At 33.5% G+C, this 26,593-nt stretch overlaps 1 protein-coding gene across 1 annotated transcript; it reads right to left on the bottom strand.

The window, feature by feature from the left end:
- Positions 1–8,991: 8,991 nt before the first annotated feature.
- Positions 8,992–20,941, bottom strand: LOC147066778 (uncharacterized). Its single transcript, XM_085954674.1, has 6 exons — positions 20,912–20,941; positions 20,372–20,470; positions 14,163–14,282; positions 13,416–13,580; positions 10,821–12,825; positions 8,992–10,538 (listed from the first exon to the last, which is right to left on the bottom strand). Exons 1-6 carry the CDS (start codon positions 20,939–20,941, stop codon positions 8,992–8,994), a joined length of 3,966 nt encoding a protein of 1,321 aa, XP_085810800.1.
- Between the last annotated feature and the right edge of the window lie 5,652 nt (positions 20,942–26,593).

The following is a 26,593-nucleotide window of genomic DNA, read 5'->3' as shown; positions in this document are numbered from 1 at the left end:
AAAATGGTGGAATTTGAACTGACAATAAAATTTAATGCACGTATACGCAATATGAAAGATGCTTCATTAATTTATTGTTATTACCTTGGTTACTCCAGGGCCCAGAACCTAGACTAGACTCTAGAGTAACCATGGTAATAACAACTCAATAAACTCATCGCGACACTAGTAGAATAGGGTGGATACAATAGAATAAAGGCATACCTATACAGACCTACAAACTTATCTGAAGAATGGGATGGGGGAGCCACTGTCGAAAACAACCCGATCAAGACTCGTAACTAGACAAAATCTGACATTCGAATGACATTAATTTTTAAAATGGCGTCCTATGGTAGTTCGTAATTCCATTTTTGGCCAGTGTTTAGATAAGTTTGTAGGTCTGTACCTACATAGATTATTAAAACAAGTGACAATCATGGTTATAAATTAATTTTCTGTATTGTGTAGAAATCCATGTTTATATTACGGTATAAAAATGTTATTTTAAATATTACAAGTATTGTGTAACTATTTAACAGTACTTTACGAGACCTGACGAGACCTCTGGAGAGTGGCGACGGGTGGAAGTGGGCTGTTAAGGTCTGACATAAATAGTGCACATTAAACTTTGTCAGTCATTCGTATTTTTTTTTATTGAACTAACACTAAAATTTACAGATGGTGTTGGTTAGTTTTTAAAAATCAATTAAACCTTGCCTAGACCAAACTATAATAGTTTTGGTATGTTATGGGCGATTCGACAAAATAGTGCATACTTTTTCATTCATGTTTGTTTTCGTTGAATTAATAATACATATTACACATGCTGCTGGTTAGTTTTTTTTAAATTCCTTAAGCCCTACCCAAACCAAACCATAGTTGATAAAAATTTCCAAAATTATGTATGGTTTAATGGCATAATTTTAAATATTTTATAGATAGACGATTATTTTTTGACTATTATTTATTATGGCTTGGTTTCGCAGTGTTTAATTATAATCTGTAACACTATCTGTAAACTGTAGACTTAGTTCAATGAAAACAAACACCTATGACTGAAAAAGTTTATTGTGAACTATTTATGCCAGATATTAACTGTCCACCTCCACCCTTCGCCACTGCCTCTGGAGTCTAGTGCGAGAAGTGCCTACGTATGTCAGATTTTGGCCATTTTGAGTTAAGTATGAGAAAATACTTTCAAATGTTCCTTCTTACAATGCTAGATTACCACTCTCCATACCCACCATTGATTCGCCCTCCATAATTCCTGTACACTATAAGAAATTCTCGAGCATCTGCACATGCTCAAGTTTAAATAATATTTGTTCCACTCTTCCCTTCAGATTCGCATGATTGTTAAAAAAAAAATCTAATCCGCCAATTATAAGTGCACTCTTATGACAAAATGTTAACTATCACTATCGTAGTTTAATTAAGTGAGAAATTTAATGTTGTTCCGATGCCACGGAAGCCATGTTGTTATATGTTGATAATACAGTAATCTATTTCAATTTTTAAAGCGTTTAAAATATTTATTAATTATATGGTAGGTATATTTCAATGTTGGCGCCATGCAGTTTTATGTATTTTTTTTCCTTATCAATCCGTTAAGAAAATACAATTAAGAAGATGTTTTTCCGCACATTCCGATTTTGCAACGGTTAATGTTCGTTGTTTTTTTTCTCTCTGACTCGTGTAAATCCACGGGATATGGAAAATCTATGAAAAATATTCAATAAACATTGCTTGAATTTCTTGCACCTATTGGGCCATATCTAAATTAGTGACACGCCTGCTTTATTGTGTTAGTTACCTATTAGATATTTAAAGTCTTCGAAGTTGTGCCTGTTGCTATTGAGTATATTATTCTAAATGATAATGTTTCAATCAGGGGTGGCTCTATCTAGTTTTACTAGAAGGTAAAAATATATTTCGATAACATTAATTACGTAATTTAAAAAATACTGCTAAAATAGCTAAAAGATGCTTAATTGAGTGGTGTGGGAGAAAGTGCTTACAATGGTTTTCGAAGTGAGTGAATTACCGGCAGAGTGAATCCTTTTAAAGTGTGATAAAAAAGCATTATATTTGACTCGAAGGGCGAGAAATTAAGTTAGTATCGGTAGTGGTAGGGTTTAGGGATTGCAATATCGGATGTTATTATTGAATACCGGTATTCGTCAAAACATATTATAGTAAAAAAATAAGTACATATCAATAAATGCAACTATTAAAAACACTATTTATAGCAACTAAAATAAGCTACCTACATTTATTATGTTGACCTTTATAAATATGTATAGATCATATTATTTTAGAACCGATAATTTTTGCAAATAGGTAGGTACTATAAGTTCAGGTACAGGAAAATTTCTCTCAATTTCAACGTTTTTTGGATGTTTTATCAACATTGAATCAATAGTTATAGAATAACTGGAAATATTTGCCACGAATGTTTTCTTTTTTGATATATTATGTTAATTAATCGAGACAATTTTATACTTAAGTACGTACATTTTAGGGATTTCGTTTTATTATTATTTAACTTTTAGTGGTTTCGGTCAATATATATAATATGCGTTTTGGCAGCATTAATCTTATACACTAAATTTAATATACAATAGTAGTAATAATTTATGAAAAATAACATTAAATTCATTTTCAAAAAACATAAATGTTTATGCTTTCTTAATACCGAAAATATCGGTAATTTTTATTTTTGAAACCGGTATTTCTGTTTCGATAAATAATTGAATACCGGTATTGCAATCCCTAGTCAGGATAGACCAGAAGACCTCTTGATTAGCAAGTGTGCATACTGCCAATTACGTTATTCTGGCCATTACGTGAAGTCAAACTTTTATCAATACCATTTTTCTTTAGATTTTACATTCAATGCGGTATTTTATTTTGTTTAAATTAACGATTCCGTTAAAACGATAATAATAGAAATTAGATACGTCAAACTAAAAAAATACCTTGGGCACGTCCGGGATTATAATCCGGGACCTCTTGCACCCCAAGCGACAATCAATTTAATTGCCATTTAAGATATTAATAATGGTAATATTAAATAGAATGCGCTTTGTTTGCGAGACAACTAAATGTTTACTTTTGTTGTATTTTACTTTATATCAGAACACAAAAAACATTTGTTCGTCTTTTCACCCAAAGATGTTGTCGCCAGCACAAACATACGTATTTGTTTCTGTGTCTGATTGTTTTTATCTTTAATTTGTTGCAGATGTCCACGGAGACTTTAGTGAGACCCCAAAACACAGGTTCGACCTGAGGCCAATGATAAATCTTCCGCAAATCCCTCATCATTTGCTGCCACCAAACGTCACCGTGACCACCATGCTGAAGCGAAGAAGGGTCTCCAAAAGAGACACGCTAGATGATGAAGACTTTTACTTCAGATTCTGTTGCTATCACATGGATGTGTGTGAAAATCTTTCATGTTAGTCGTTTGTAAAATAGATTCAGGGCTCGCAGTATGTACGGTAAAATAAATGGGCAGGGCTGTCACTATAACCGGTAGGTACCGATTGTTCGTAATAATCGGGATTAAATCTAAACCATATTTATTGTAATATGTCAAGCTTTACTTCTTACTTTGAAAGTGCGAACGTGAAAAAAGGTTTTTTCTACCTACATATATATTTACACTTAAAAAAATATATGTGCTTGAAAATATTTCAATATTTCAAATTAATCAGTGTATTTTAATGTGTTAATTCATTTTCAGACCAATGGTAAAAATAGCTGACAAAAATTAGATTTAATTCCCTGTCAACATCTGTATTAAATTTGATTTTATTATTAGTGAAATCGTGCAGAATCTTTGATCATATATAAAAATCCGGTCGTCTGAGATTTTAAAACCGTGTCTGAAATGGTATTTGTTTGAGAGTGTGCTCTTTAGCTATCCGGATGTGCGTCCCTGAACAGATCTACGTTATTTATTTTTATCAATATTAAGTGATATTATTATTAGTTATTAGTGATTTTATTAAAATCCAGGAACTAGTTTTAGTAAAAAATGATCTCATTAAAATATAAAAATAAGAAAACTTTGGGTTTTGTAAGAAGTGTTAAAGATTTCTTTTACAATGAACCTCAAATTGAAGGAAAGTAAAAACATTAATAATTATAAAGTTTCTCATAATCAATATTATTTCAACATATTTTTTACATAACAATTCAATAGAAATTACAATTAAAATTTTTAAAGTAAATCCTTACTTGTAATAAGATAGTTTACTACATTTTTTTTTAAAAAAATCTGACTAAAACAAGTAGAATATAATAATGTAATAATCTAAGTAATTAATAAAAGAAATGCTTTAAAAACCTACGGGTGTAATATCGCCACCTATATAGTTATAATATTAACCTTTGATAGCATTCTGACAATTATTATTAGGATTATTAATTTTAATTGTAAAAAATATAACTGACTGCTAGTTTTAAGTGTGTATTGTTAAAAAGTAAATTAATTGTACAATAATTGTAATATTAGTTGTGTATTATATTTAATTTTATTTAAAAGTCAATAAAATACATTTTATAAACTTGTTTTTACAAAAATAATTTCATTTTTTATATCTCGTGTGGTGTAATCTGTATTGAACAGAAAGTGTGGATGTTGCTTGAAAATAGTTGTTATTATATACCAATATATTAACTATACCTACGTCTACACTATATAGTAACATTATAACATCAGCTAGTTATCCTGTTGTATTGTCATAATTATACCTATCTAGGTACCAAATTACCATTATATATTTCGCATACGGATTTATAATGTTGTCCTCTCTAAAAATATTTATGTCGTCACATTCCTTTTTGTTTGTTTTGTATCACCAATACTTATATTATTAATTATTATTGTAATGTGACAAACGGTACCAGATACCTTTTATTATGTATGCATTTTAATCGATGAGAAAATATTTTTTTACACTCTTCGTGATATTTCAAAAATAAAAAGTTATGAAAAAATAAACAATTATAAATTAAAATAGAAAATCTTTTATTTTAAATCCATTTTACGACCTTCTCAAGGGCTGAAATATATGACAACCCTTACCTACCAATGTATGTATTATTTTAATTTGTTACGGAAGCACTGGCTTCTTATCCATGGGCTACGGGTTCGAGTGAATCCCGATGAGATCACAATACATTTAATTTAGTAGGTAGGTATATGATTTTCTCAAATTCTGGGTGTTTCTGTGATTATTAAACCTATAATACTGTCATTGGGCCGAATGGCATGTTATAGTGATAAAAATAATAGTCTATTCTATACTCAAGACTGCTATCGGCGATTATCGAGGGTAGTTTATCATGTTTGTATTGAGGTATTATAATTGTTACAATAAGTTAGCCATCTAAACAGTCAAAACTGTCTATCTCGCTCTAAAATTTATCACACCCAAGAGAGGTGCTGTTAAAACATAGCACTTAATGTAACAATTACAACTAACTTCTTGTAAAAATTATAATATTTCAACACAAAAATATGAAAAACCACCCTCGATAACGACTGATAGCGGTCTTGTGTATAGAATAGATACGTATAAATACATATCTCTCGTTTCTCAGACAAGTATTAATTATTGTCTTCTATTATCCCAGGTTATTACAACATTATGTTACGAAAGATATAGTTGTTGAGTCTGTGGTGGTGTAGCTGTAGTATCCATGAGACGCGGGAACAAATCCTGATATATATATATGGTTTTCCAGTTTGCTTTAATATATAAATATACCTAAACATCATGACATCTTTATCAGCCTGGATAAGCCTATAGGTACTGGATAAAGGCCTGTCTTCAATCTGATATAATAAACTATTTTTTGTTATTCAATGAATAAGACACAAGATTTTAGAATGTAAGATTATATGTATTGAATATACATAATTTGAAAACATCTCATGTATATAGGTACACACTAGAAAAAATCACTTTGTAGAATCCAGCAGATGCAGGTTCAAGTCCCGTCGGGTGTCGTATTTCTTTCTACAAAATGATTTTTTATACTGTGTATATGCATGAGATGTTTTCAAATTATGTACATATTATATTCAATCTGATATAATTCATTTTGGTCCTGTGTGTTGCCCATACTGCTACAGAACTTAACTATTTCGTCGTCGATCCATCGACATGATTTAAACACTGATTTTTAAGGAAAATGAATACCACAAGCGAAGGATTATTGGTATGGAAACTCAGCATAGAGTTCGGCGATTAAGAGAGACTTAGCATTACAAAACAAACGTTGATTTTAGGTAAGTATATTGTTATCTTTAACTCTGTCTTTTACAAGATTTTTCGATGGATAATTGAGGAATTTCAATAAAAAAAGATGGTATCAATCCTTGAGAGCTCTAAAAACAAAAATGGTAGTATCCTTTTTTTAATGTTGAAAATCAATTAGAAATTCTTATTTATTTCTTAAAGCTATAATTTCTAAAATTAAAGTTACTTAGACAACAATATGCTATATGTTATTAGTATAGGTACAAATAACATTTTAAGAATACATACTAACAAAGAGATATGACATTTTTAATGACTTACCAACATATTACGAAAATGGAAACTGTCATTTTTGTTTCTAGAGCCCTCACTAGATTTCTTATTGACTACCTTAATTATTGTACGTATAAATATACAACTACTAGAAAACATCTTTTTGAAAAAATACAACGCCCAGTGGGACTCGAATCCATATTCACTGGATTCGTGTCAATGTAGATACTTTACCAACCAAGCTATGTGCGCCCTACTAAACTACGATTACTAGTAGTTTTTGCATTTTGCAAGTCAAATCTAATTTGTTGTATAAATAATCGATACAAGTGATAATATAAAAGGTAACTTTATTGAAAGGAAAAAAATAATAACAACATAACAGATAAAAGTTTTTTTTAAACATGCACCACGGAGAGAATTACCCTCTTAATAACCATAATTACCTATTTATAAAACATCACTACATCTAGACAGTTTCCTTGTAAAGGATTTTCTTAAAATATATTATTTACAATCACTAATAATAAATAACTAACAAAATGATTTACATTTCTTTTAATTAACCCGGACATTAAAAGTCCTTTTGAAAATAAATAATTAGGATTTAGTCTTAGAAAAAGAATAGTAGGTTTTTTTTTTACAAAAATATTAAAATTTTAAGTAATGGCAACACGAGAATATAATTGCTATATTGTTAATAATTGAAAACGAAGCTTTTTTAATTGTTGATTAAAAATCCCTCTGAATGATGTAGAGGTTGAGGAATGCTGTAAGTAATACAAAATAAATAATTGGTTGAAATAGAAGAAATGTAAAAAAATATAATATAAATGAAACATTCTTCGGTTTATGAATGCCTATCAGAATAACTAGTTTTTTTTATTGCGTCTCAGTAATAATAATAAATTTATTATATGCAGTGAAATGATCATTCGTTCCACAAAAATATGAGCAAATAACTCATTTCAATAGCGAATTTTACTGCATATAATTTTACATATAGGGACATAATAACAGCATACTTACATTTAAATTTATAAAAGTCGGTAATAATTAGTTATCTAAGTGTATGTGTTTAAAATTATTAGTAATAGGTACACATAAAAGTATTAACAAATTTTAACAATTTTAAAAGATGAGCACCTATATTTTGAAATGAGATATTGAGATCCAATGTTTGTTATAATCTTGATTCTATATTTTGACTATGGTTTCAAAAATGTATTATAAATTATTTATGGTATCTCAAACATTCTTCGCCCACAATTCTTCGCAGCTACCATAAATCTTCGCCTGAATAATTCTTCGTTGCGTATATTGAAAAAAATATTTTTGATAGATTTGTTGTTGTGTTTTGGAATATTTAATTTTATTTTGGTATGTTACTATTTGAAATTAACTATGTGTACTTTTTTTTCTTTAAAATATTCACGGCTTAGTAATATGTACCTCATACTTTTGTGTAATAAACAGATGCATGGCCCCCACAGGTGGAGGGGCTGACAGAGCTGTGACCTGGGGGCCCGGGCTTAAGGAGGGCCAGGCGTAGCGGATCGATCAACTAAGTGAAATAAATACACATCACAAAATTGCACTAATAGTAAAAAAAACTCCTGCGGCGCTATTTCACTTCAACCATACTAACGATTTAAAAAATGTGGTTGTGCGATGCAATTTTCGATTATTATTTGTCGATAATCGACATGTCCATAATTCAAGTGGGTGTATTAAAAATACAAAAATCGATAAAAATACCCTAAATTTTGCCTCAAATACTATTTGGAATACACAACTGTAGTTCGTCACACTGCCTTTCACCTTAGCGATAGGTAGGGGGTCCGCCGGAGATTTTAGCCTGGGGGCCCGTTTCAAGATGTGGCGGCCATGCAGTCACATGTATATAGGTGTATATAGGTAATATAGTGTTAATAAAAATATATTAACCAGCGCTCGAAATGGATAAGCTTATGAACCGGAGTGCTCAACAGTTTTCTGGTGATATTTACATAGTTATAAAACGTTATGTGTATTTTATAAAGATAAGTGTGTTAGATTTTTTTATTATATGGCCTATCTAGGCTTAGACGGTCAAATTATTTTTTTCACGAGACTGAGCGATAATTTTACCGATTTCACGAACAGGAACGGCGCTCCGGTGCGCTCCGGTCCATTTCGAGCCTACATTAACATGTCTCAAAAATATTTTTTCCGGTATATGCGGCGAAGAACTGTAGGCGCGAAGAAAAGAGGCCGTGGTCGAAGAATAATTATTGTGAGCGAACAATGTTTCTAGACCCATAATAACAAATATGCCGTTTAAATTAATCACAATGTCGGCTATTGGGATAGCAATAAAATATAAATTAATTTACTATTTATTGTACACCTTCATTATTATACTCTGACTCGTTTTTTTAATTTAAGAATTATCTTCTCCGAGAAATCTGGCATATTAATCTCACGCGGTCTGCCGTTTAATTGGGTTTCCATCCATGTCTATCTCAAGACTAGGAATCAGTGGGGGTTTGAAGCCTCCGTATTCAATTCTTAAACCTTTTCCTCCCCTGTCGGATCTTCTGTATTTATAATACGTATTTCCGCTGTATCCATTATTGCTTTCGACACTCCAAGCTGAGGCGTATGGAGAAACTTTCAAGGGTACAGGCCCTATGTAGCTGTCATAAACTTTTTGAAAATTACCGCCGTTTCCCGCGTAATTATTTGAAGTCAAATAAGCGACAGTGTTGCCAGGGTTACCACCGTATGTTGACGGCTTTCTTCTGTAATACGAATCAGCTATTGCAGGGTATTTTGTTTGTCCAACTGAACTGCCTTGATATGCGTTGGCATAATATCCATCATTTAAGCTCTGTTGGTTTATATTGTATAGGTTCGCCCAAGCATTTTGTGCGTATTGATTTTGGTGTCCTAAATTAGATGCCACGTATACTTGGTGTGCTTGGTAAGGCACATTTATGTGGACAGGATAAGCGACTGCATACGGCCTGTCGATAATTTTCTCGACAGGATACGGCACGTTGACGCGGACCGGATATGGTTTCTCGACAATTTTTTCAACTGGATACGGTACCGCGTGAGGAACTGCGACTTTATATGGCACTTTGACTTCGACCGGATACGGTACTTGTTTTTCAACGATTCTTTCAACTTCTACTGGATACGGAACTCGTTTTTCTACGGGGTATGGTTTATCAACGTACTGGGTTACGGTATACGGTCGATCTATGATTTTTTCTACAATAGTTTCTACAGGGTACGGTACTTTTACTTCGTACGGTACTTGCACCTGTTTTTCGACTATTTTTTCAACTGTAACTGGATACGGGACATTCTTTTCAATGATTCTATCAACGGGGTAAGGTTCTGGGACCTTGTATGGCACCGGAACAGGATGTGGAACTCTCACTTCTACAGGATATGGTTTGTCGATGTATTTTGTTATTTCAATAGGTTTTTCGATAATCTTTTCCACTTCTACTTCAACCGGGTATGGAACTCTTTTTTCAACAGGGTATGGCACAGCGACTTTGGTTTCAATATGAACAGGATAAGGTATCCGTTTTTCAACTTCAATACGAACCGGTACTGGTCTGTCTACAACCTTTTCAACTTCCACTGGATAAGGAATACGGTTTTCTACTGGAACTGGAACGGCGACTGTATGTTCGTGGTGGACAGGGTAAGGAACTTCTTGCGGAACCGGAATGGGTATTCCTACGGGAATCGGCTTATAGATTGTATTTTCTACCACTGCGCCATTTCCTTGGAGACTATTTTCATTGTACCCTTGCTGAGAGATATGATTTTCTTGATTATCATGGCCGCTGGATTGCTGTTGAGAATGTGTTGAAATTGGATGTTCAACAGTTACTGAATATGAAGAAATTGGTTCAGAGTGTCCTTGTCCACTAGACCCATAATTGGCTTGACCATTCAGATCAACGTGCATGGGACCGCCTTCGTCTTGTGTATTCTGTGATACTGCTGGAGAATAAAGGACGTTTTCAACTTGTTGTTGTTGTTGTTGGACATTCTCATTACTAGTTTGATGCTGATTTTGGATGACGTATTCATTATTATTTTCTTGATTGTTGTTAACATTTTCATTGTGTTGTTGATTTTGTATTAAAAATTCATTACTGTTTTGTTGGTTATTTTGAACATTTTCATTTTGTTGTTGATTCTGAATTAAGTATTCATTGTTATGTTGTTGATTGCTCTGAACATTTTCATGCTGTTCAGAAAATTGACTCGTATTGGCATTACTCTCAGAGTTACTGGATTCGTGCTGTTCAAAGTGATTTTCAGCCACGTTGTTTTGCGACACGGCAGAGTTGGTCACTTGTCCAGCGTTACCCACAAATTGATTTCCCTGGAGTAAGTTACCGAGAGAGTTTCCAAAGTTGATGCCTTGCGGCTTTAGCTGATTGAAAGCATTCGCAAAATTTGCACCCTGTTGCACGAGACTGTTCAAACCTGTTCCGAAATTGATACCCTGTTGCGAAAATTGTTCAGCTGCTCCTGAATGTTCTTGAACATGAGCACTATTTGCATTCGCAGACGTTTGAGAAGACGACTGGACTGATTCCTGGTGAGAAGAAGTCTGTTGTTGTTGAGATTCTTGTTTCACACTTTCCTCATGATGCTCTTCAATTTGCTGAGACAATTCTTCGGCCGCCAACTGTGTTTTATGTTCTGACGGATGGATCAATACTTGTTGGGCTCCAAGCTGATATAGCTGTTGATTCAAGTTATCCTGTATCTTTTTTGAAGACTCCAAAGCATCAACGTGTTGATTTTGTTGAAGGTTATTCAACTGTTGATTTACTAAATTCTGTGTTTGGGAGAGTAGAGACTGTGGACCTGTTGACTGTGGAGTCAATTCCTGTGAACGGAATAACTCTACAACTGTTTTAAGTCCATTGCTGGTTTCTATATTTTCCTGGTTAATAACGCCGTCTTCTACTTCCTTCACATCGCTAGTGGAGAAATCTAAGAAGTCAACTTTGTTTGAATTGACCAGTCGCAGTCCAGCATTGAGTGGTGCCAAAAACTTTTGACTTACCGGTCGAGGCGTTACGACAACAGTTGTGCTCGTGGGATTTTCTGAATAGGAATGCGAAGTCAAGTAATTATGCGTGCTGGTGATCTCAGTCTCCAGTGTACTCTGAGTTGTGGAGTAGAGATTAGAATCCTGGAATTGTGTTTTTGCCGTGGAGAATGGCATTTGCGTAGTAGATTTGATATCAGACTCAAAATCAGCGACCACGATCGGACTCCCAAATGCCTTATTTCCATCATTGCTGTCAACATTTTCAATTGCAATTATTCCAGCTCCGATGGGTCTCTTGAAATTAGGATTCAAAATTCGTCCATATGACCCTCTAACCGTGTATTCGTTTCGGGGAGACTGAACGTGTACCACGCTGTGATGATTAGAGACTTGGTTGTGTGCACCACCAAAATGTCCAATATTAACTTGGTGATTGTCGTTTGAGGGTGAAGAGTCAACAGATTCTTCCGCTTCCGCTGCGCCATTAATACTCAACAAGTCTTCATTAGAAACCAAGTTTTGCGTCGAAGACACGAGCTTTGAATAAACAGCCGCATTAGAATAATCAGCAGTAGTCGAACCAATCGTGGAACTTATAAATGGGATTTCAGTAGTAGAGCTAACACTAAAATGATGTTTAGTAGTAGGAGATAATTTTCTCTGAGTATCATGATCAGTTAAATGATTTCCTCTGTTTAATGGAGAATGGTTTGCTGATAACTTAGAGCCATAACCACCCTGACCTTGAAGTGTAAATGAAACATCATCTAAACTAGTAATTCCAGCGTTTAATTTGTCTGAAACAAGGCTTGCTGGAACAGGTGCAGCTTCTGGTTGTTCATAATAAACATTTCCACCACTAATTCCTGGAGAAACACCTCCTGGGCCTGTCAAGAATGGCTGTTGATGATGAGGTATCTGCAGTTCGTTATAGGCTTGCGGCGCTGATGGGTTTGTATTATGCTGTACATTATTACTTGAAATGATTACTAGTTTCGGTGTTGGTTCAGGTTTTATTTGAAATGTGCCGATTTGTGGTTGTATTTGAACGAACTGGGGCTGTGCAGTTTGTGGAATGCTTTCAACAGTGGCTAGTACGGGCTCCATTGTGTGGATTGTTTGGACTCCGTTCTTGTTGTCGTGGTGGATGAAGCCGTTTGTGGATGTTCCAGCTGGCAGGACGGTCCCTGCTAGTAGTGGAGCGATCGGAGTTGTACCCTTGAAAAATGAAAATAGAATAGTTTAATCACTCCTAAAAATGAATATTTTAATTTGACCAGAGCACATATTTCTCAGCAGAACAGTAAATTGGTCTCAAATTCAATTATACCTTAATATGTATGTACTTTAAGGCAATGTGGAGTTTTACGGTAGTTTCACTGGCAGTGTCTAGCGAAGAATACGAAGGATTATTTAATAAATTGGTTTCTACGCCTACATCTACATTTTAAATGGTGTTTTTATTAATTTTGTAATAATTAAAAAACATTAAAAACAAAAATAAAGATTTTTTTTAAATGGATACGTAAAATGACAATTAAAAAAACCATTATAAACTATATATTCGTAGAAAACCTGATTTAAGTATCTAAATTTTAGGGTTTAGGAGGTTTTTGATGTTCATAAAATACTTCGTGTATGTATATACTTAATGAGCGAAGGGTTTTCAGTTGTATATTTGATCGCAAAATAATATTAGTACGTATCCACCTATCGTCTTTCTATTAATTATATTTATTTTTTCAATCTATTTTAATTTAAAAAATTTAAAGTAAGTGAGTACCTACATAACCTAATGTCATCTGTACCTTTGGCAATGCCTTGTTGGAGTCCTGAGCCAAGCGATTAATCGCCTGCTCCCCGAGCGCCAGCGTCGTGCTGCTTGAAGAATGCGGAGACTTGGAGCTGTACTGCACCAGCGGGTGGAAGCCCCAGTCGTCAGCCAAATACTTCACATCCTGGACAGATGACTCCTGAAAGATTATGATTGCATAGTTTATTATAACGACTATTGAAAGCCATAACCACACATTCAGGCGCGCACACAAGGGGGGGGTCTAGTCCAGACAGCCCCTAAAATAGTAAATGGAATGTTACTATTTCTTCGTCATAACCTGATGCACACATTTATTTTGATTATTGTATAAATTTCAAGGTGCAAATAAAATTGCGGTGTGTTGTAGAAGGTGATATTTTTTGATGTGATATTTGACAGACCATAAAGAGTGTGTTACAGAAATAATCTTAAAAAAATACTTATGCGGTTTTATCTTTCTGATAAGCATAGTATGGGTATTATATTATTGACATACATTGGAAGATTAGTTATTTATTTCCATATTCTGGCGATACCTACCAGAATATGGAAATAAGGGAAATAAAAATATTGATTGGTCCCATTTAAACATTTGTTTTCAAAGTGTATCTGTACTGTTAAGAAATGGCGTTTTGCACATTATAATATTAGACAAATATTATTATTATTATGTATTGTTTAGATATGGTGAATAAAATACTAAAGTTAAATTATTATTATTATTGAGTGGGCAATGTACCTTAGGTAGATCGATATAATAATGTCCTTGTGTGTGTTCCCCATCTCTGTGTTCTCCGTGTCCTTGTTTATTCCCTGCACCGTCAGATACGGAATAGCCGAAATCATAATTGGGCGGATTCTGAAAAAAAGTTAAAATAATATAATATTGAATAGGCCAGAGTATATTGTATCAATCAATTTATTAATTTGCCAAATCATACGGCATCCCGAGAAATAACCACTTTCTTATCTGTATCAGATATCCGATGAGCGAGGCAGTGGAAGAAGAAGAACATACTAACTTAAAAAAATCAGGACTGAAGCTCAGCACTCGACAGAGGAAAATGGCTGAAACCAGTCTAAGTTAAACAACGGATTCGAGACAAAAGGAAAATTTATTAATAATTGTATTGTTTGCAAAAAATGATAGTTTCTGCTTTAATTGACATCAGCTGTAAATCAGAACAAACAAGACGTTATTTATAGTTGGTTTGAAGCCTCTATGGTTGAATAGTAAAACTTAATAAAAATATGTCTATCAATAGACAAGTAGTCATTCAAATAAATCCATGTTATGGCAATACTGTAGATTTTATACTGCCATCTGTGAGTGAGTAGTATAAGTAACAAACCTTCGATAGCAAAATAATGACTAATGTTACAAAAAAATATGTTATAGAAAGAGTCTTGAAAACAACAAGATTCTCAATAATTTTCCAATGCAATTTTGAAACCTGTACCCATTCCCAGAAAATCAGATAGGTAGAGTATCTACACGTTAGAGATAATGGTGTTTGCATCCATATATGAATAAATTATTGGAACTAAAAATAAGGTTCCTCATCAACATATTATACGAGGCGCATTCTTCAATAATCTTCTAGCACATTGATAGAAGAATTCCAAACAGCCTGGAGAAGAAGATGATAAGCGAAGGCGGCATAGGAAAAAACGTCGCGAGAGTGTGAGTCTTTCAAATATTCAAATGAAACAATATTATCAAGAGAGAGAGAGAGAGGATCTCTTATGATGGAAGGAAATTTTTAGCAAAACCTATAATTTCAGTGATCGCTTATCCGTAGATATTAATCCGGTCTAATTATAATAATACGCTATACCTATCGATGCTATTACTAAATTAACCTATTAAACGAAAATACATAAATAATACATTATTTATAAGTCAAATGTAGTGGCGTCCTGTGAGGATAGGCAAAACATGCACTGCTTACGGGTGGCCGATAAAATAGAAAATAATAATATTATATTTTTTCACAGTATATTTGTGGAAATGAGATTTTTTCGCGTCGGATACTGGCAATCTTTCTACAGTCCAAATCTACAGTATATATTTACACACACATGTTATTTCATTTGTTTGTCTAATACTCTAATGTATGTAAGTATACGAAAAAAAAAAATTAACCATACTTATTTCGAAAAAAAATATCGAGCGCTTTATTTCGAGTGCTGATTATTATAATATCTAGCAAAGGTTATTTGATATAATTTTCCAGAATATTGTAATAAACAAAATAATATCTTGAAGAAAGTCTTCTTATACAAGATAGAACCTTCTATTCTGTAGTAGCCTATAAAAAAGCCTGCCTAAGTGCCATTTTTATATTTGTTAGCTGAATGTGCGAAATTGACTATTACATGAAATAGGCAAAATTTTGCCTAAATCATGAAAAATGCAAGCCCGTTGCCTTATTCATGAATTATGCAAAATATCTGCTAAGTGAGTGAATTCGGTAGTAATTTTTCTGCCTAGTTCATGCATTGGGCAAATTAGATAGTAGCGCTACGGTAGTGTTTTTTGCAACTAAACCAAATGTGTCAAATGCTCATGCATTAGTCAAAATAGATGGTCGCGCTCCGGTGGTGTTTTTTGAAACTAATCAACTAACCAAATGTGTCAAATGTCATTGATTATATAAAAATATACCAATCAATAACTACAATGACGTTCATATCCATTTACTATGCCCAAAAAAAATCTAGAACTATAATATGATAACGGAAGAATTTTATTAAAAGGTATTTTCGCAATTTGATTCGTGCTTGGGTATCAATCGTGCAATGGTCTATTATTTGTTTCTGATAGTATGATTTGATAGTTTGTTGACACTTGTTAGCTTACCTCAAAATGGACATTCAGTTGAATTCAGAATTACAAAACCTAACCTAATCTAACCTGATAATAATAATATTATATTATGTCCAATTATAACTAATAAAACCAAAACCATGCGTATTATATTAAATTTTTCTACTGTCATGTTGACAGTTTAAGAATTCCATTCCCTGGCGAATTCACGCACTCGGCAGATAATTTACCTAATTCATGAATAAGGCAACGGGCTTGACTATTACATGAATTAGGAAAAATTTTGCCCATTTCATGTAATAGTCAATTTCGCACATTCGGCGTAACATATTCAACATTAACCACAAATCCTTCTAAATATTTACAATTTTTGATTTCTTGATTTCCTTCACATTCATACATTATTAGATTTCATAATTGAATAACATTGTCTCAATATCTTTGAGGAAAACTAAAAGTTTAATAAAGTAATTAAGTTTTACGTACTTAATTACTTTTAGTTTAATTGTTTTTGTTACTTACTGTTATTTGGCCAAAATGTATAATATACATAATTAGATATTATCTATGTCAATAAAGTTTTAATTAAATAACATTATGTTGAAGATGGAAAACGGGTTATTGATTGTAATTAACACTTAACTATTTCACATTAGCAGGTAGTAGGGGGGGGGGAGACACTTATATAACTTAGTTGCTAGATTGACATTTTATCACACGAAAATACATTACTAACAATTATAGCTATCGTCTAATTAAAGGTGCTTGTCATCCAAATGACGCCATTGTTTACCAAGAACCTTACGTAAAATACGAAATATTAAAATGTCATCATACTTTAGAAATTACTCTCATTTTCCCATGTTTGAAAATTAAATTATTATAAAAAGAAAATGACTGCAATAGTAAAAGAATAAATTATAGTTATTGTTATATAAATTATCGTTAATTTAGTCATTAAAAATTAGGTACACTATCTGTTACTAGGTTATTATAATTATCAACGGTGTAAATACAACTTAATTTAATAAATTCAGTGGTGTAGTGGAATCGCTGGATCGAGGATGGCGCTGTGCGACCTTTTTTCAAGACAGTGCGGCATAATACATATTATTATTATTACCGTTTTTGAGCTGTTAAAACATCCTATATGATAAAAATATATATTTTATGTGAGAGACGAAAGAACTGCTTGATTGATCTAAATGGCCCTAGGGGCCTAGGGTATTATGCTTCGTGTCCGGATATTTGTACGTATGCAGTTCGCCGCATCACACTTCACCGTGAAAATTTCAAAAAATGTTGTATCAAAAATATATGGTCGTATATTAAAGACCGTCCAACCTCTTTCAGTCGTATAGTCTTTCTTTCGACCATGTCCGATCCTAATAGGATCATATGGGTCTCCGCAGAGTGGAGGTTTGTATTGACAGATTTTGTTTTTACGAGAAATGGATGTCAGCCACTTGCTCAACCTATTAGGTCCATACTCTGACTCATACACAAATTGAAAAACAATATGTGTACTTGTCAGACCCAGAATTCGAACTTGGGACAAACGACGCAATAGGCCAACGCTTATATGGACTTCGTATGGTACTGAGATGAAATTCAGTTCTAAATAAAACACGGTTCTTATCGGTTTACAAGAAGCCAGCGGCAAACAAATTTTGAAAATAGCCGATATACTGGATTATTTGTTAAATTATGTTAGGTTAAGTTAGGTTAGGTTAGGATTTAATAAAATTGGATCATTATTGTCTGCAATGCTCAATACAACGTGTATTTTTTTTCATCTCGGTGCTATAGAGATCACCGTATAGTATACGGTCATCTCTTTCCGATAAGAAAGCTCACGGGGAATTGTGACGATGAAATGTTATACGCATGGCCCCCACAAGGGGCTGACAGGCCTCTAGTCTAGGGGCCCGGCGTGACGAGTCGACCGATAATTGAGATAAACACAGACCACAAATTTGCTCTAACAGTAAAAAAGTCGCCTGCGCTATTTTAGTTTGATAATTGTTAATTATTAAAATATTTGATTGTACGAGTACAATGCAATTTTTACCTGTGTGCTAATACTCGACAACTTCATAATTCAAATGGATGTAGGTTCATATTAAAAATACAAAAAATCGCTAAAAATACACCTTAATTTTACCGCGTAAACCATGGAAAAAGCTACTGTAGCGCGTCACACTGCCTATACTCTTAGCGATAGGTAGGGGGCCCGCCAAACATCCTAGCCTGGGGGCCCGCTTCAGGATGTGAGGGCCATGGTTATATGTACAATTTACATATAACCATGGAAAGCAGTATGTACCTATACTTTAGCAAATCTTCATACTGGTTACCCCTCTAATTATTATCTTTTCCATCATATGCACCATTACCTATAAAGGTGTTAGATAGCAGATGATAAAATAAATAATAAAAGTGCATTGAATGGACAGTATCCGTTAGTTCTCATGGTGATTTTATTTGAGCCAAGTTTGTTTCACAAGCTAATTAATGTGTTCCCACGAAATAATAAATAATTAAAGTTTTGTTCAACACAAACGGAAAAAAAAGTAAAATGCATTCATTTTCACCATATTATTATTATCAACATCATCAGCTGACCCTGTTAAAAAGTGTACACGGTCTTAAAATGCGAAATCCAAACAAGCCCGCGAATTATTTTCGATTTCGATATTTGTATGGTACATACAATAGATAATTATTTATTTTGTTTTCATAATATTTATATGAATACTCATTGATTACCCATTCTCTTAGGATTCCCAGAAGTTATAGGTGCTTCAATGCAGAATCTTGGGAAATATCTTTCTCCCAAACTGCGAGGATAGCATCTGGCAACGCCGATAGTTATAAGCTCCACAAACTCTTTGATGAGCCTGACATCGTTAGATTTATCAAGACTCCGACACGTATGGATGAACAAGAACTGACAAAACGTGTCACATTTAATGGAGAATGACAACGGTGTGCGAGAAGACGCGACATTGGTGGCTTGATGGGCTACAAAGAGACTTACGAGCGCTGGGAGTGGTCGACTGACAGTAGAGCTTGTGATTACAAGACTTTTATTCAATGATCGAGAATCGACAATAATTCTCGAAATCAACAATATGTATTTTCTCGAGAATTTCATGTTTTTTTTTTATTTCTCAAGATACTCGAGAAAGTGACAAAATTGCAAAATTACCCGTTCTTACATGATTGAAATAAAAATTTTAGATCTTCCGGCCGTCAAATTTAAAAATTTCTTTGAAATTGAGAATCAAGACCTTTTTTTAAAAGAGATTTTTACCCATTTATTTTCATTGAAATTCCAGTTGCGATAGTAGCTTAGTTTAGTGACAATTTCTCAATTGCTCGAGATTCAGCTCATCGTTCTGTCGAAATAATTATGAAAAAAATATTGCTAGAAATTCGATATTTTTCCTTTCTGATAATTTCTCGAGAACTCTCGAGAACTCTCGAGATGAGATTTCTCGATTACAACACGAGTCGACTGTAGAAGAAAAGCAGAGGACCGGGCAGATTAGAGGTGTCTGCTTAAGGCGGATAAAAGCTGTACCTACGTAGTGCTAGAGAAAATGAAAATTAATGGCATTGGTTGCAACCAAAGAAGATGCATGATTGTTGCACCGAATTCTTAGTCCCTCAATTTTTCTTCTTCGTCATAAAAATATATAAATATTTTTCATTGTTTATCAATATTAGAAATGACCAACGCATTTCTTACAATATTAATATCGCATTTTAATCCTACATACGAATGCCTGGATACAAATTAAATGTGAAGACATTGACGAATTTGCAACATGCATTTTGAAAACAACTTTAGAGTTACTGCTGACATTGTTCCTTTTTCAAATACTATGTTATGATGCTTTTTGATATTTCAAAAACAAAAATTTTATTTGGGCATTTTTTTGCTTTAAATTATAAAAAATAATATTTAAGTATTATAAAAACTAGATTTTTACATACCTACCTACTTTAATTAGAGAATTAAAATTGACGCCTACCTAATATAATATTTTAAAAATATATCCTGAAAATCCCACATTGTAGTGAGAGTAATTAAAATAAAATAAAATACTTACTGGGTCAGGGATCTTTGGTTTCTCGATGTATCCCGGCGGCTTGGTAGCTGACGATATACCGAAGATGAAACCAACTGTTAGTAGCTGAACAAACAGCATCTGAAATTTAAAAAAAAAATAATTTTAATGAAGTAAGGATTTAGTATAGTCACTTCGATATGCGGCATTATAAGTGGAGACAACATTTTACGAAAATAATTATGACTCGAGATACCTACAAGATATTATAAAATAAGAAAATTGCACTGGATAAATAATATTATTAATTGTATAATGTGATTATGTAAATTAACTAAGATTCTAATTGTAACACTTTTTTTATAAAATACTCATAAATTTAGATAACTATGTTAATATTTTAGTAAAATCATCAAGCGCTCCGGTTCGTAAAATATTCCATTTCGAGCGCTGATGGTAGTGTTAGTTATTGCTCATACTTCGAATGCAATATTGTAAACTATTTGTGACAAAAATGATGATTGTTGCATATTGAAATATGCAATCGAAAATCATCATTAATTATTGCGAACAAGAAGTTACCGCATTGCATTCGAAGATAATCAATACCATACTGGCAATGTAATTCGCAATTTGGTATCACGGCCTGAATATAGCGGCCTTGTATTAAATGCTCTGTATATAATCACTGCTAACCTTTTAATTACCTTTTAATACCACATTTAAATAAAACATTAATTATATCTAATGGCCAACGACTCCAAACGCGCCAGTCGCGGTGTTAGCACTAAATGATTTAATATTATATTATTCTACATAATTTAAATTAAACATTAACAGGTGGAAATTTTTTTAAACTCGCATTACCAATGTATTCGTTATCTTAACTTTTTTTTATTCAACGAATAATTCACAAGATTTAAGAATGTAACATTCTTTTTATTGTACATACATAATTTTAAAAACACTTCTAAGAAAATATATAACCAATAGAATTTTTTTTAAATACGACACCCAGCAGAAACCTGCGTCTCTCGGGTTTCGCGCCCACGCACGTTGATCACAATGCTATAGGTATCCCATATAATTGCGACAAATTTTAACAAATGTCTCTTACTCTGTGAAGCGCTTTCCAAATTTTAGAGTTTCTATTGGCAATCGGCTGTTGTATTTTAAATCAAAATAGATATTAAGTAAGTAATTACTTAATAATTCAATTAAAAAAAAAATATTCAACGAATAATTCTCAAGATTAAAGAATGTAATATGCGTTTTCAGAATTATGTATATTCGTTAGCATTGAAATCTCTTATTTAGAGAATCGTTGATAATCATTTTGAAATGTATTTTGTGGAGCTCGGTAAAGCTAATTAAATAATGTATGATTTTTAGAATAATAGCGCATGTACACATGCATGGAATTACTGTCGGCAATTGTGCTTGTTTTAAACTGTCATGACAATAACTGTTTACACTTAAAAGTGCTGATTGTCTCTCTAATCTCTTTCTTCAAGACTAAGCGAGGCGCGATGTTGTCATTTTATACTACTATCTGACAGGTCGTATTGAAAATCGGAGCTCAAAATGAGTAGTTCGTTTTTTTACCGGCATGTTTGCCCCTATCGCTCTACTGCGCAGGCGCAGTTCGAAAATAATCTTACTTGCGCGCAATAAATCATCACAATTTGGAACCTTCCAATCTTGTTTGATTTATGCACGCAATTTTGCCAACTGCAGGGTAATACATGTTTCCCCATACATTTTCTTACTGTGCACAGTACATCCATGCACGTGTAAATGGGGTATTATATCGTCACTGTTCTGGCAGAAGATACTAATTCGAAAAAATTACATATTGAGTTAGTACCAAAATGTTCCTTATTTCAATCTTTATCGTCTGGAAACCTTCTTAATAAATAAACAGTCTTTATTTTAAAGTCATCCTTGTTACGATTACTTTATTTATATGCATTATTTCAAACTTTTTAACAACTTCAAAGTCAAATTACTCAAAACAAGTACCTATTCTCCAGTAAGTGTGTTCTGCGAGAATAGAGACGATATTATATTTAATTATGAATCATGTCTTCAATAAATAATTGAAATCTATAAATTATTAATTGTAAATAACTGTTAGTAAGAATGTATATTATTAATTGATTTTCTTTCTGTTTATACGAAGGTTTGTTTTAGACATCATTGACTTTACATGTTAATCTACTGCCTTCTATAAGTTCTATAATATATTTGTTAATCACATAATTTAGTAGGCATTAATGGCTGTAAGTGAAGTTGTAAAGCCCACGACTCGGTGACCTCTTTTCAACGACAGCTTTTAACCGAATGACACGAAGCCGGATGGAAAATAGAATAATTAGCCTCACCTAACTTAAAACTAGCGTTCACTGTCATTACCCATATATGTACCAACTTACACGCACGCCACCTCACTGCCAATTTAAAGCACTATCTGGTAGAGATTAATTTTATTTCAGTTGCATATTGAAGCGTTAAATAAAATTTATCTAACTACTTGTTCTGGGGGTTTCTAATATACTCAGGCATTGAAGTTAATGGGCCCACCAAACCACACCCTCCCCGCACAACACCCGGTCTTAATCGGGCGTATCACGGAACCCTACGTTTGGATGTGAAGCATAATTTTTATTTTTATGACTGGGAATATCAGTGGGGAGCAGTTACTCAAGACTAAGGTCGCCATGAACTCAAATGTGCTTTGATTGAATTTCCATGACTAAGCTAAGGTACCAATTGTAGAGATGAGCACGTAGAGGCAATATTAAAAATTGTAGTAAGTAACAAATTAAAGCTTATACAAAACTGCCGAACATTCTAAGTGAAGAGATCTTCACGTTGGCAGTATGACGCCGCAAATTTTGTAAATGCAATATAATTGGCCTTTGTGGCGACCAGGTCGGACGGTCCGATGGACCCAACAGCTGTTTGGCGGTAGTACCTACATGCCTTATTCTATTGTATCAATAGTGTAGGAAACTTAATACTATCGACCATGGGCCTCACACCCTGAAGCGGGCCTCCAGGCCAGGATCTTTGGTAGGCCCCCCTACCTGTTAAAAGCAGTATGGCGCTTTACAGTAACGTTTTTCAAATGGTTCTTGAGGTAAAATTAAGAGTATTTGGTATATTTTAGCGATCTTTAGTATTTTTTAATACATCCACTTGAATTATTGAATTGTCGAGTATCGAACTACATGTTTTAAAACCATAACCAACATTAACATTTGAAGTAAATTAGTGCCGCAGGCCACTTGTTTACTATTAGGGTCAATTTTTGTTATGTCGGCGTTTGTGTTTATCTCACTTATCTGGTTGACTCATCACGCTGGGCCCCTCCTGAGCCCGGACCCCCAGGCTAGAGCCCTGCCAGCCCCCCCCCCCCTTGTGGAGGCCATGCTATCGAGCGAGGGGAAGGATGGAATTTGAATTTGAATTCTAATTTCTTTAAGTTGTGTACTCATCTGTTTCCAAGTATTACTTGCTTTACAGACTACGTAATAAGGTTGTTGCTTAATATTAGTGTATATAATTGTTATATAAACGAGAATAAACTGTATTCGTTGTCAGTATATGTACATCTACCATTGGTGACTGCAGACAGTGTCTGAAGATGCCGAAAGGCGAAACCTGGGTAGCAAAAAACAACTCAAATGAAATACCTAGTTCCTAAAAAAATAGATCTATTAAATTGTAAGTGTAAACGTTTGAAGAATAGGATAAAAAGTAATTGCTTTGTCGTACGTGATTTTCAACAACGTATAGAGCCAAAATTGCAATGTTTATGGCTTTAAGCTGAATTTGATTGAAATACTTTTTATAAATATATTGTAATATATATGTGTGTTTCTGAGGTGTTCTAAAGTGAAATGTATATTATTAATGTTTCAATTTACAATGCCTCTGCTATTACAAAATATTGCAACTATCGGTAAAAAACAAAATACATTAAAAAATCAATTGAACCAGAACATTTCCAATTTTTTGGCCGCCATATTGGTATTTTATAAGCTTCCAATTATCGAAAAATATCAAGATTTATTTTCAATTTTCAATATTTTGACTATAAACAAAACGTATCTAAACTATAAATCAATAAAATCAAAGAATAATTATAGAAAATTGAGTTTTATCCACCATTTTCTATTGTATGTATAGAGTTCGAATTGTAAACTATCAAGTTTATATTAAAATTAGTATTCAGCACCAAAAAATAATTATCCAAACTGAAAATCAATAAAATCGGAAAGTAATTAAGTATATAAATTTGAAATTTTCTCCGGCCATTTTCTAGTGTAGTGGTTTCTGTGCATCTATTCGATATAGAAGACTGCTATCGGCAGCTATCGAGGGTAGTTTTCCATATCTTTGTATCGAAGTATAATAATCATGGCCCCCACAAAGGGGGGGCTGACAGAGCTCTAGCCTGGAGGCCCGAACTCAGAAGGGGCCCGGCGAGGCGAGTCGACCAGATAAGTTTGATAAACACACATCACAAATTTGTTCTAATAGTTAAAAAAGTTGCCTGCGGCGCTATTTTCCTTCAAAAATTTTATTATTTTTAATTATGTGGTTATACGATACAAGTTTTAATTGTGTATCGATACTCGGCAACTCCATAATTCAAATGGATGTAAGTATTAAAATATACAGAAAACACTAAATATACACGTTAATTCTATCGCTTACACCACTTAGAAAACGCTACTGTAGAGCATCACATTGCCTTTATCCTTAGCGATAGATAGGGGGGAGGGGGGGCTGGTAAAGATCCTAGCCTGGGGGCCCGCTTCAGGGTGTGGGGCCATGATTATAATTCTTACAATAAGTTAGCCGTCTAAACAGTCAAAACTGTTTATCTCGCTCTAAAATGTAGCACACCCAATAGATCATAGCACTTATTGTAACAATTACAACTAATTTATTATTATAAGTACTTCGATACAAAAATATGAAAAACTACCCTCGATAGCTGCAGAAAGCGGCCGATAGTAGTCTTGTGTATAGAATAGATGCGCTGGGTAGATTTTGAAGCGGCTCAATATCTTTAAAATGTGTCGCTAGATTTCAAAATCAGCCAAGTCCATAATGGATGAATAGAAGAAAAACAGATTTTTGTTTTCTTAAGTACACAGTCACAAGGGTGAATGTTTATATTATTTCGAGTATAGAATATTTAAAATTAATAAGTTCCACATTCCGGTAATGCAGAAATGTTAGAAAGTAGTAGTTCTTCAGCAATTCACAAAAAAGTCAAAAATACCTAAAGGTGGACTTGGTTTATTTTGAAATCTAGCGACACAAATGACCATTAGATTATAGGTACCTAATCATCATGCCAAATTTCACGATGTTGTACAAAGTTTTTCAGTTGGACTTCAGCATTGGACTTGTTAGAAACAATCTGCACCCATTATTAATTGATTGAATCACAAACACGTCCACCATTAATAGTAATCTTCCATATATGGGATGCTATGAGTATTCATGTGAGGTTTTTTCTGTTTTTGTAGGTTCAATGTTCAGTAACAACATTGAGAAGAAATGGAAAAACAAGTTGGGCTTTCGCCGGCCTTAAGTAAAAGTCGAGTCATTGAAACACACACTGCCCTGCCACTGGTTTAGCTGATCAAGTGCGTGAACAGATCCGCAATCGGAAATTAACTAACACGAATTCCAAGGAGCGACACGTTTTGATAGGTGGCATATTGAATACAGCATGCACCTTTCCAATAATAATCAAAATCAGATTAGAGTATGTCATATTATTAAAATAATTGCTATCTATGCAGTGTTAATGACCATTGCTATCCGTAGGCAGATAGTTGCTCTTAATCTATCATTTTTAGTTCAACTTTAAGAAAATCAAATGAAAAGATTTATGTTCTGACATTAATATGGACGAAGCATCTGGAAAAAAAATTACACTCACTTTTTTGCCGGGTCTGCCGAATGGCATAATCTGTTCTAACGCCATTAAAATAAAGGTGATTTTGCTATAAATTCCCGATGCTTTTTGTCGGGTCTGCCGAATGGCATAATTTATTATTTATTATCAATATCGTTCGCTCAAATGAACATTGACACTAGAAACACTGTTCTAACGCCATTACAATAAAGGTGATGTTGCTATAAATTCCCTGGATGGAAATGGAAATTGCGAAATTTTGTCACGTGACGTCTACCTGCGAATGTGACTATGCGCGAATTTACTTGCTAGCTACTGTA

This window comes from Rhyacophila brunnea, unplaced genomic scaffold (assembly GCF_057557595.1).
Source record: "Rhyacophila brunnea isolate RB1 unplaced genomic scaffold, BYU_Rbru_1.0 scaffold_4, whole genome shotgun sequence".
NCBI classification, from domain to species: domain Eukaryota; kingdom Metazoa; phylum Arthropoda; class Insecta; order Trichoptera; family Rhyacophilidae; genus Rhyacophila; species Rhyacophila brunnea.
This window is presented reverse-complemented; position numbering and strand designations above follow the sequence as displayed.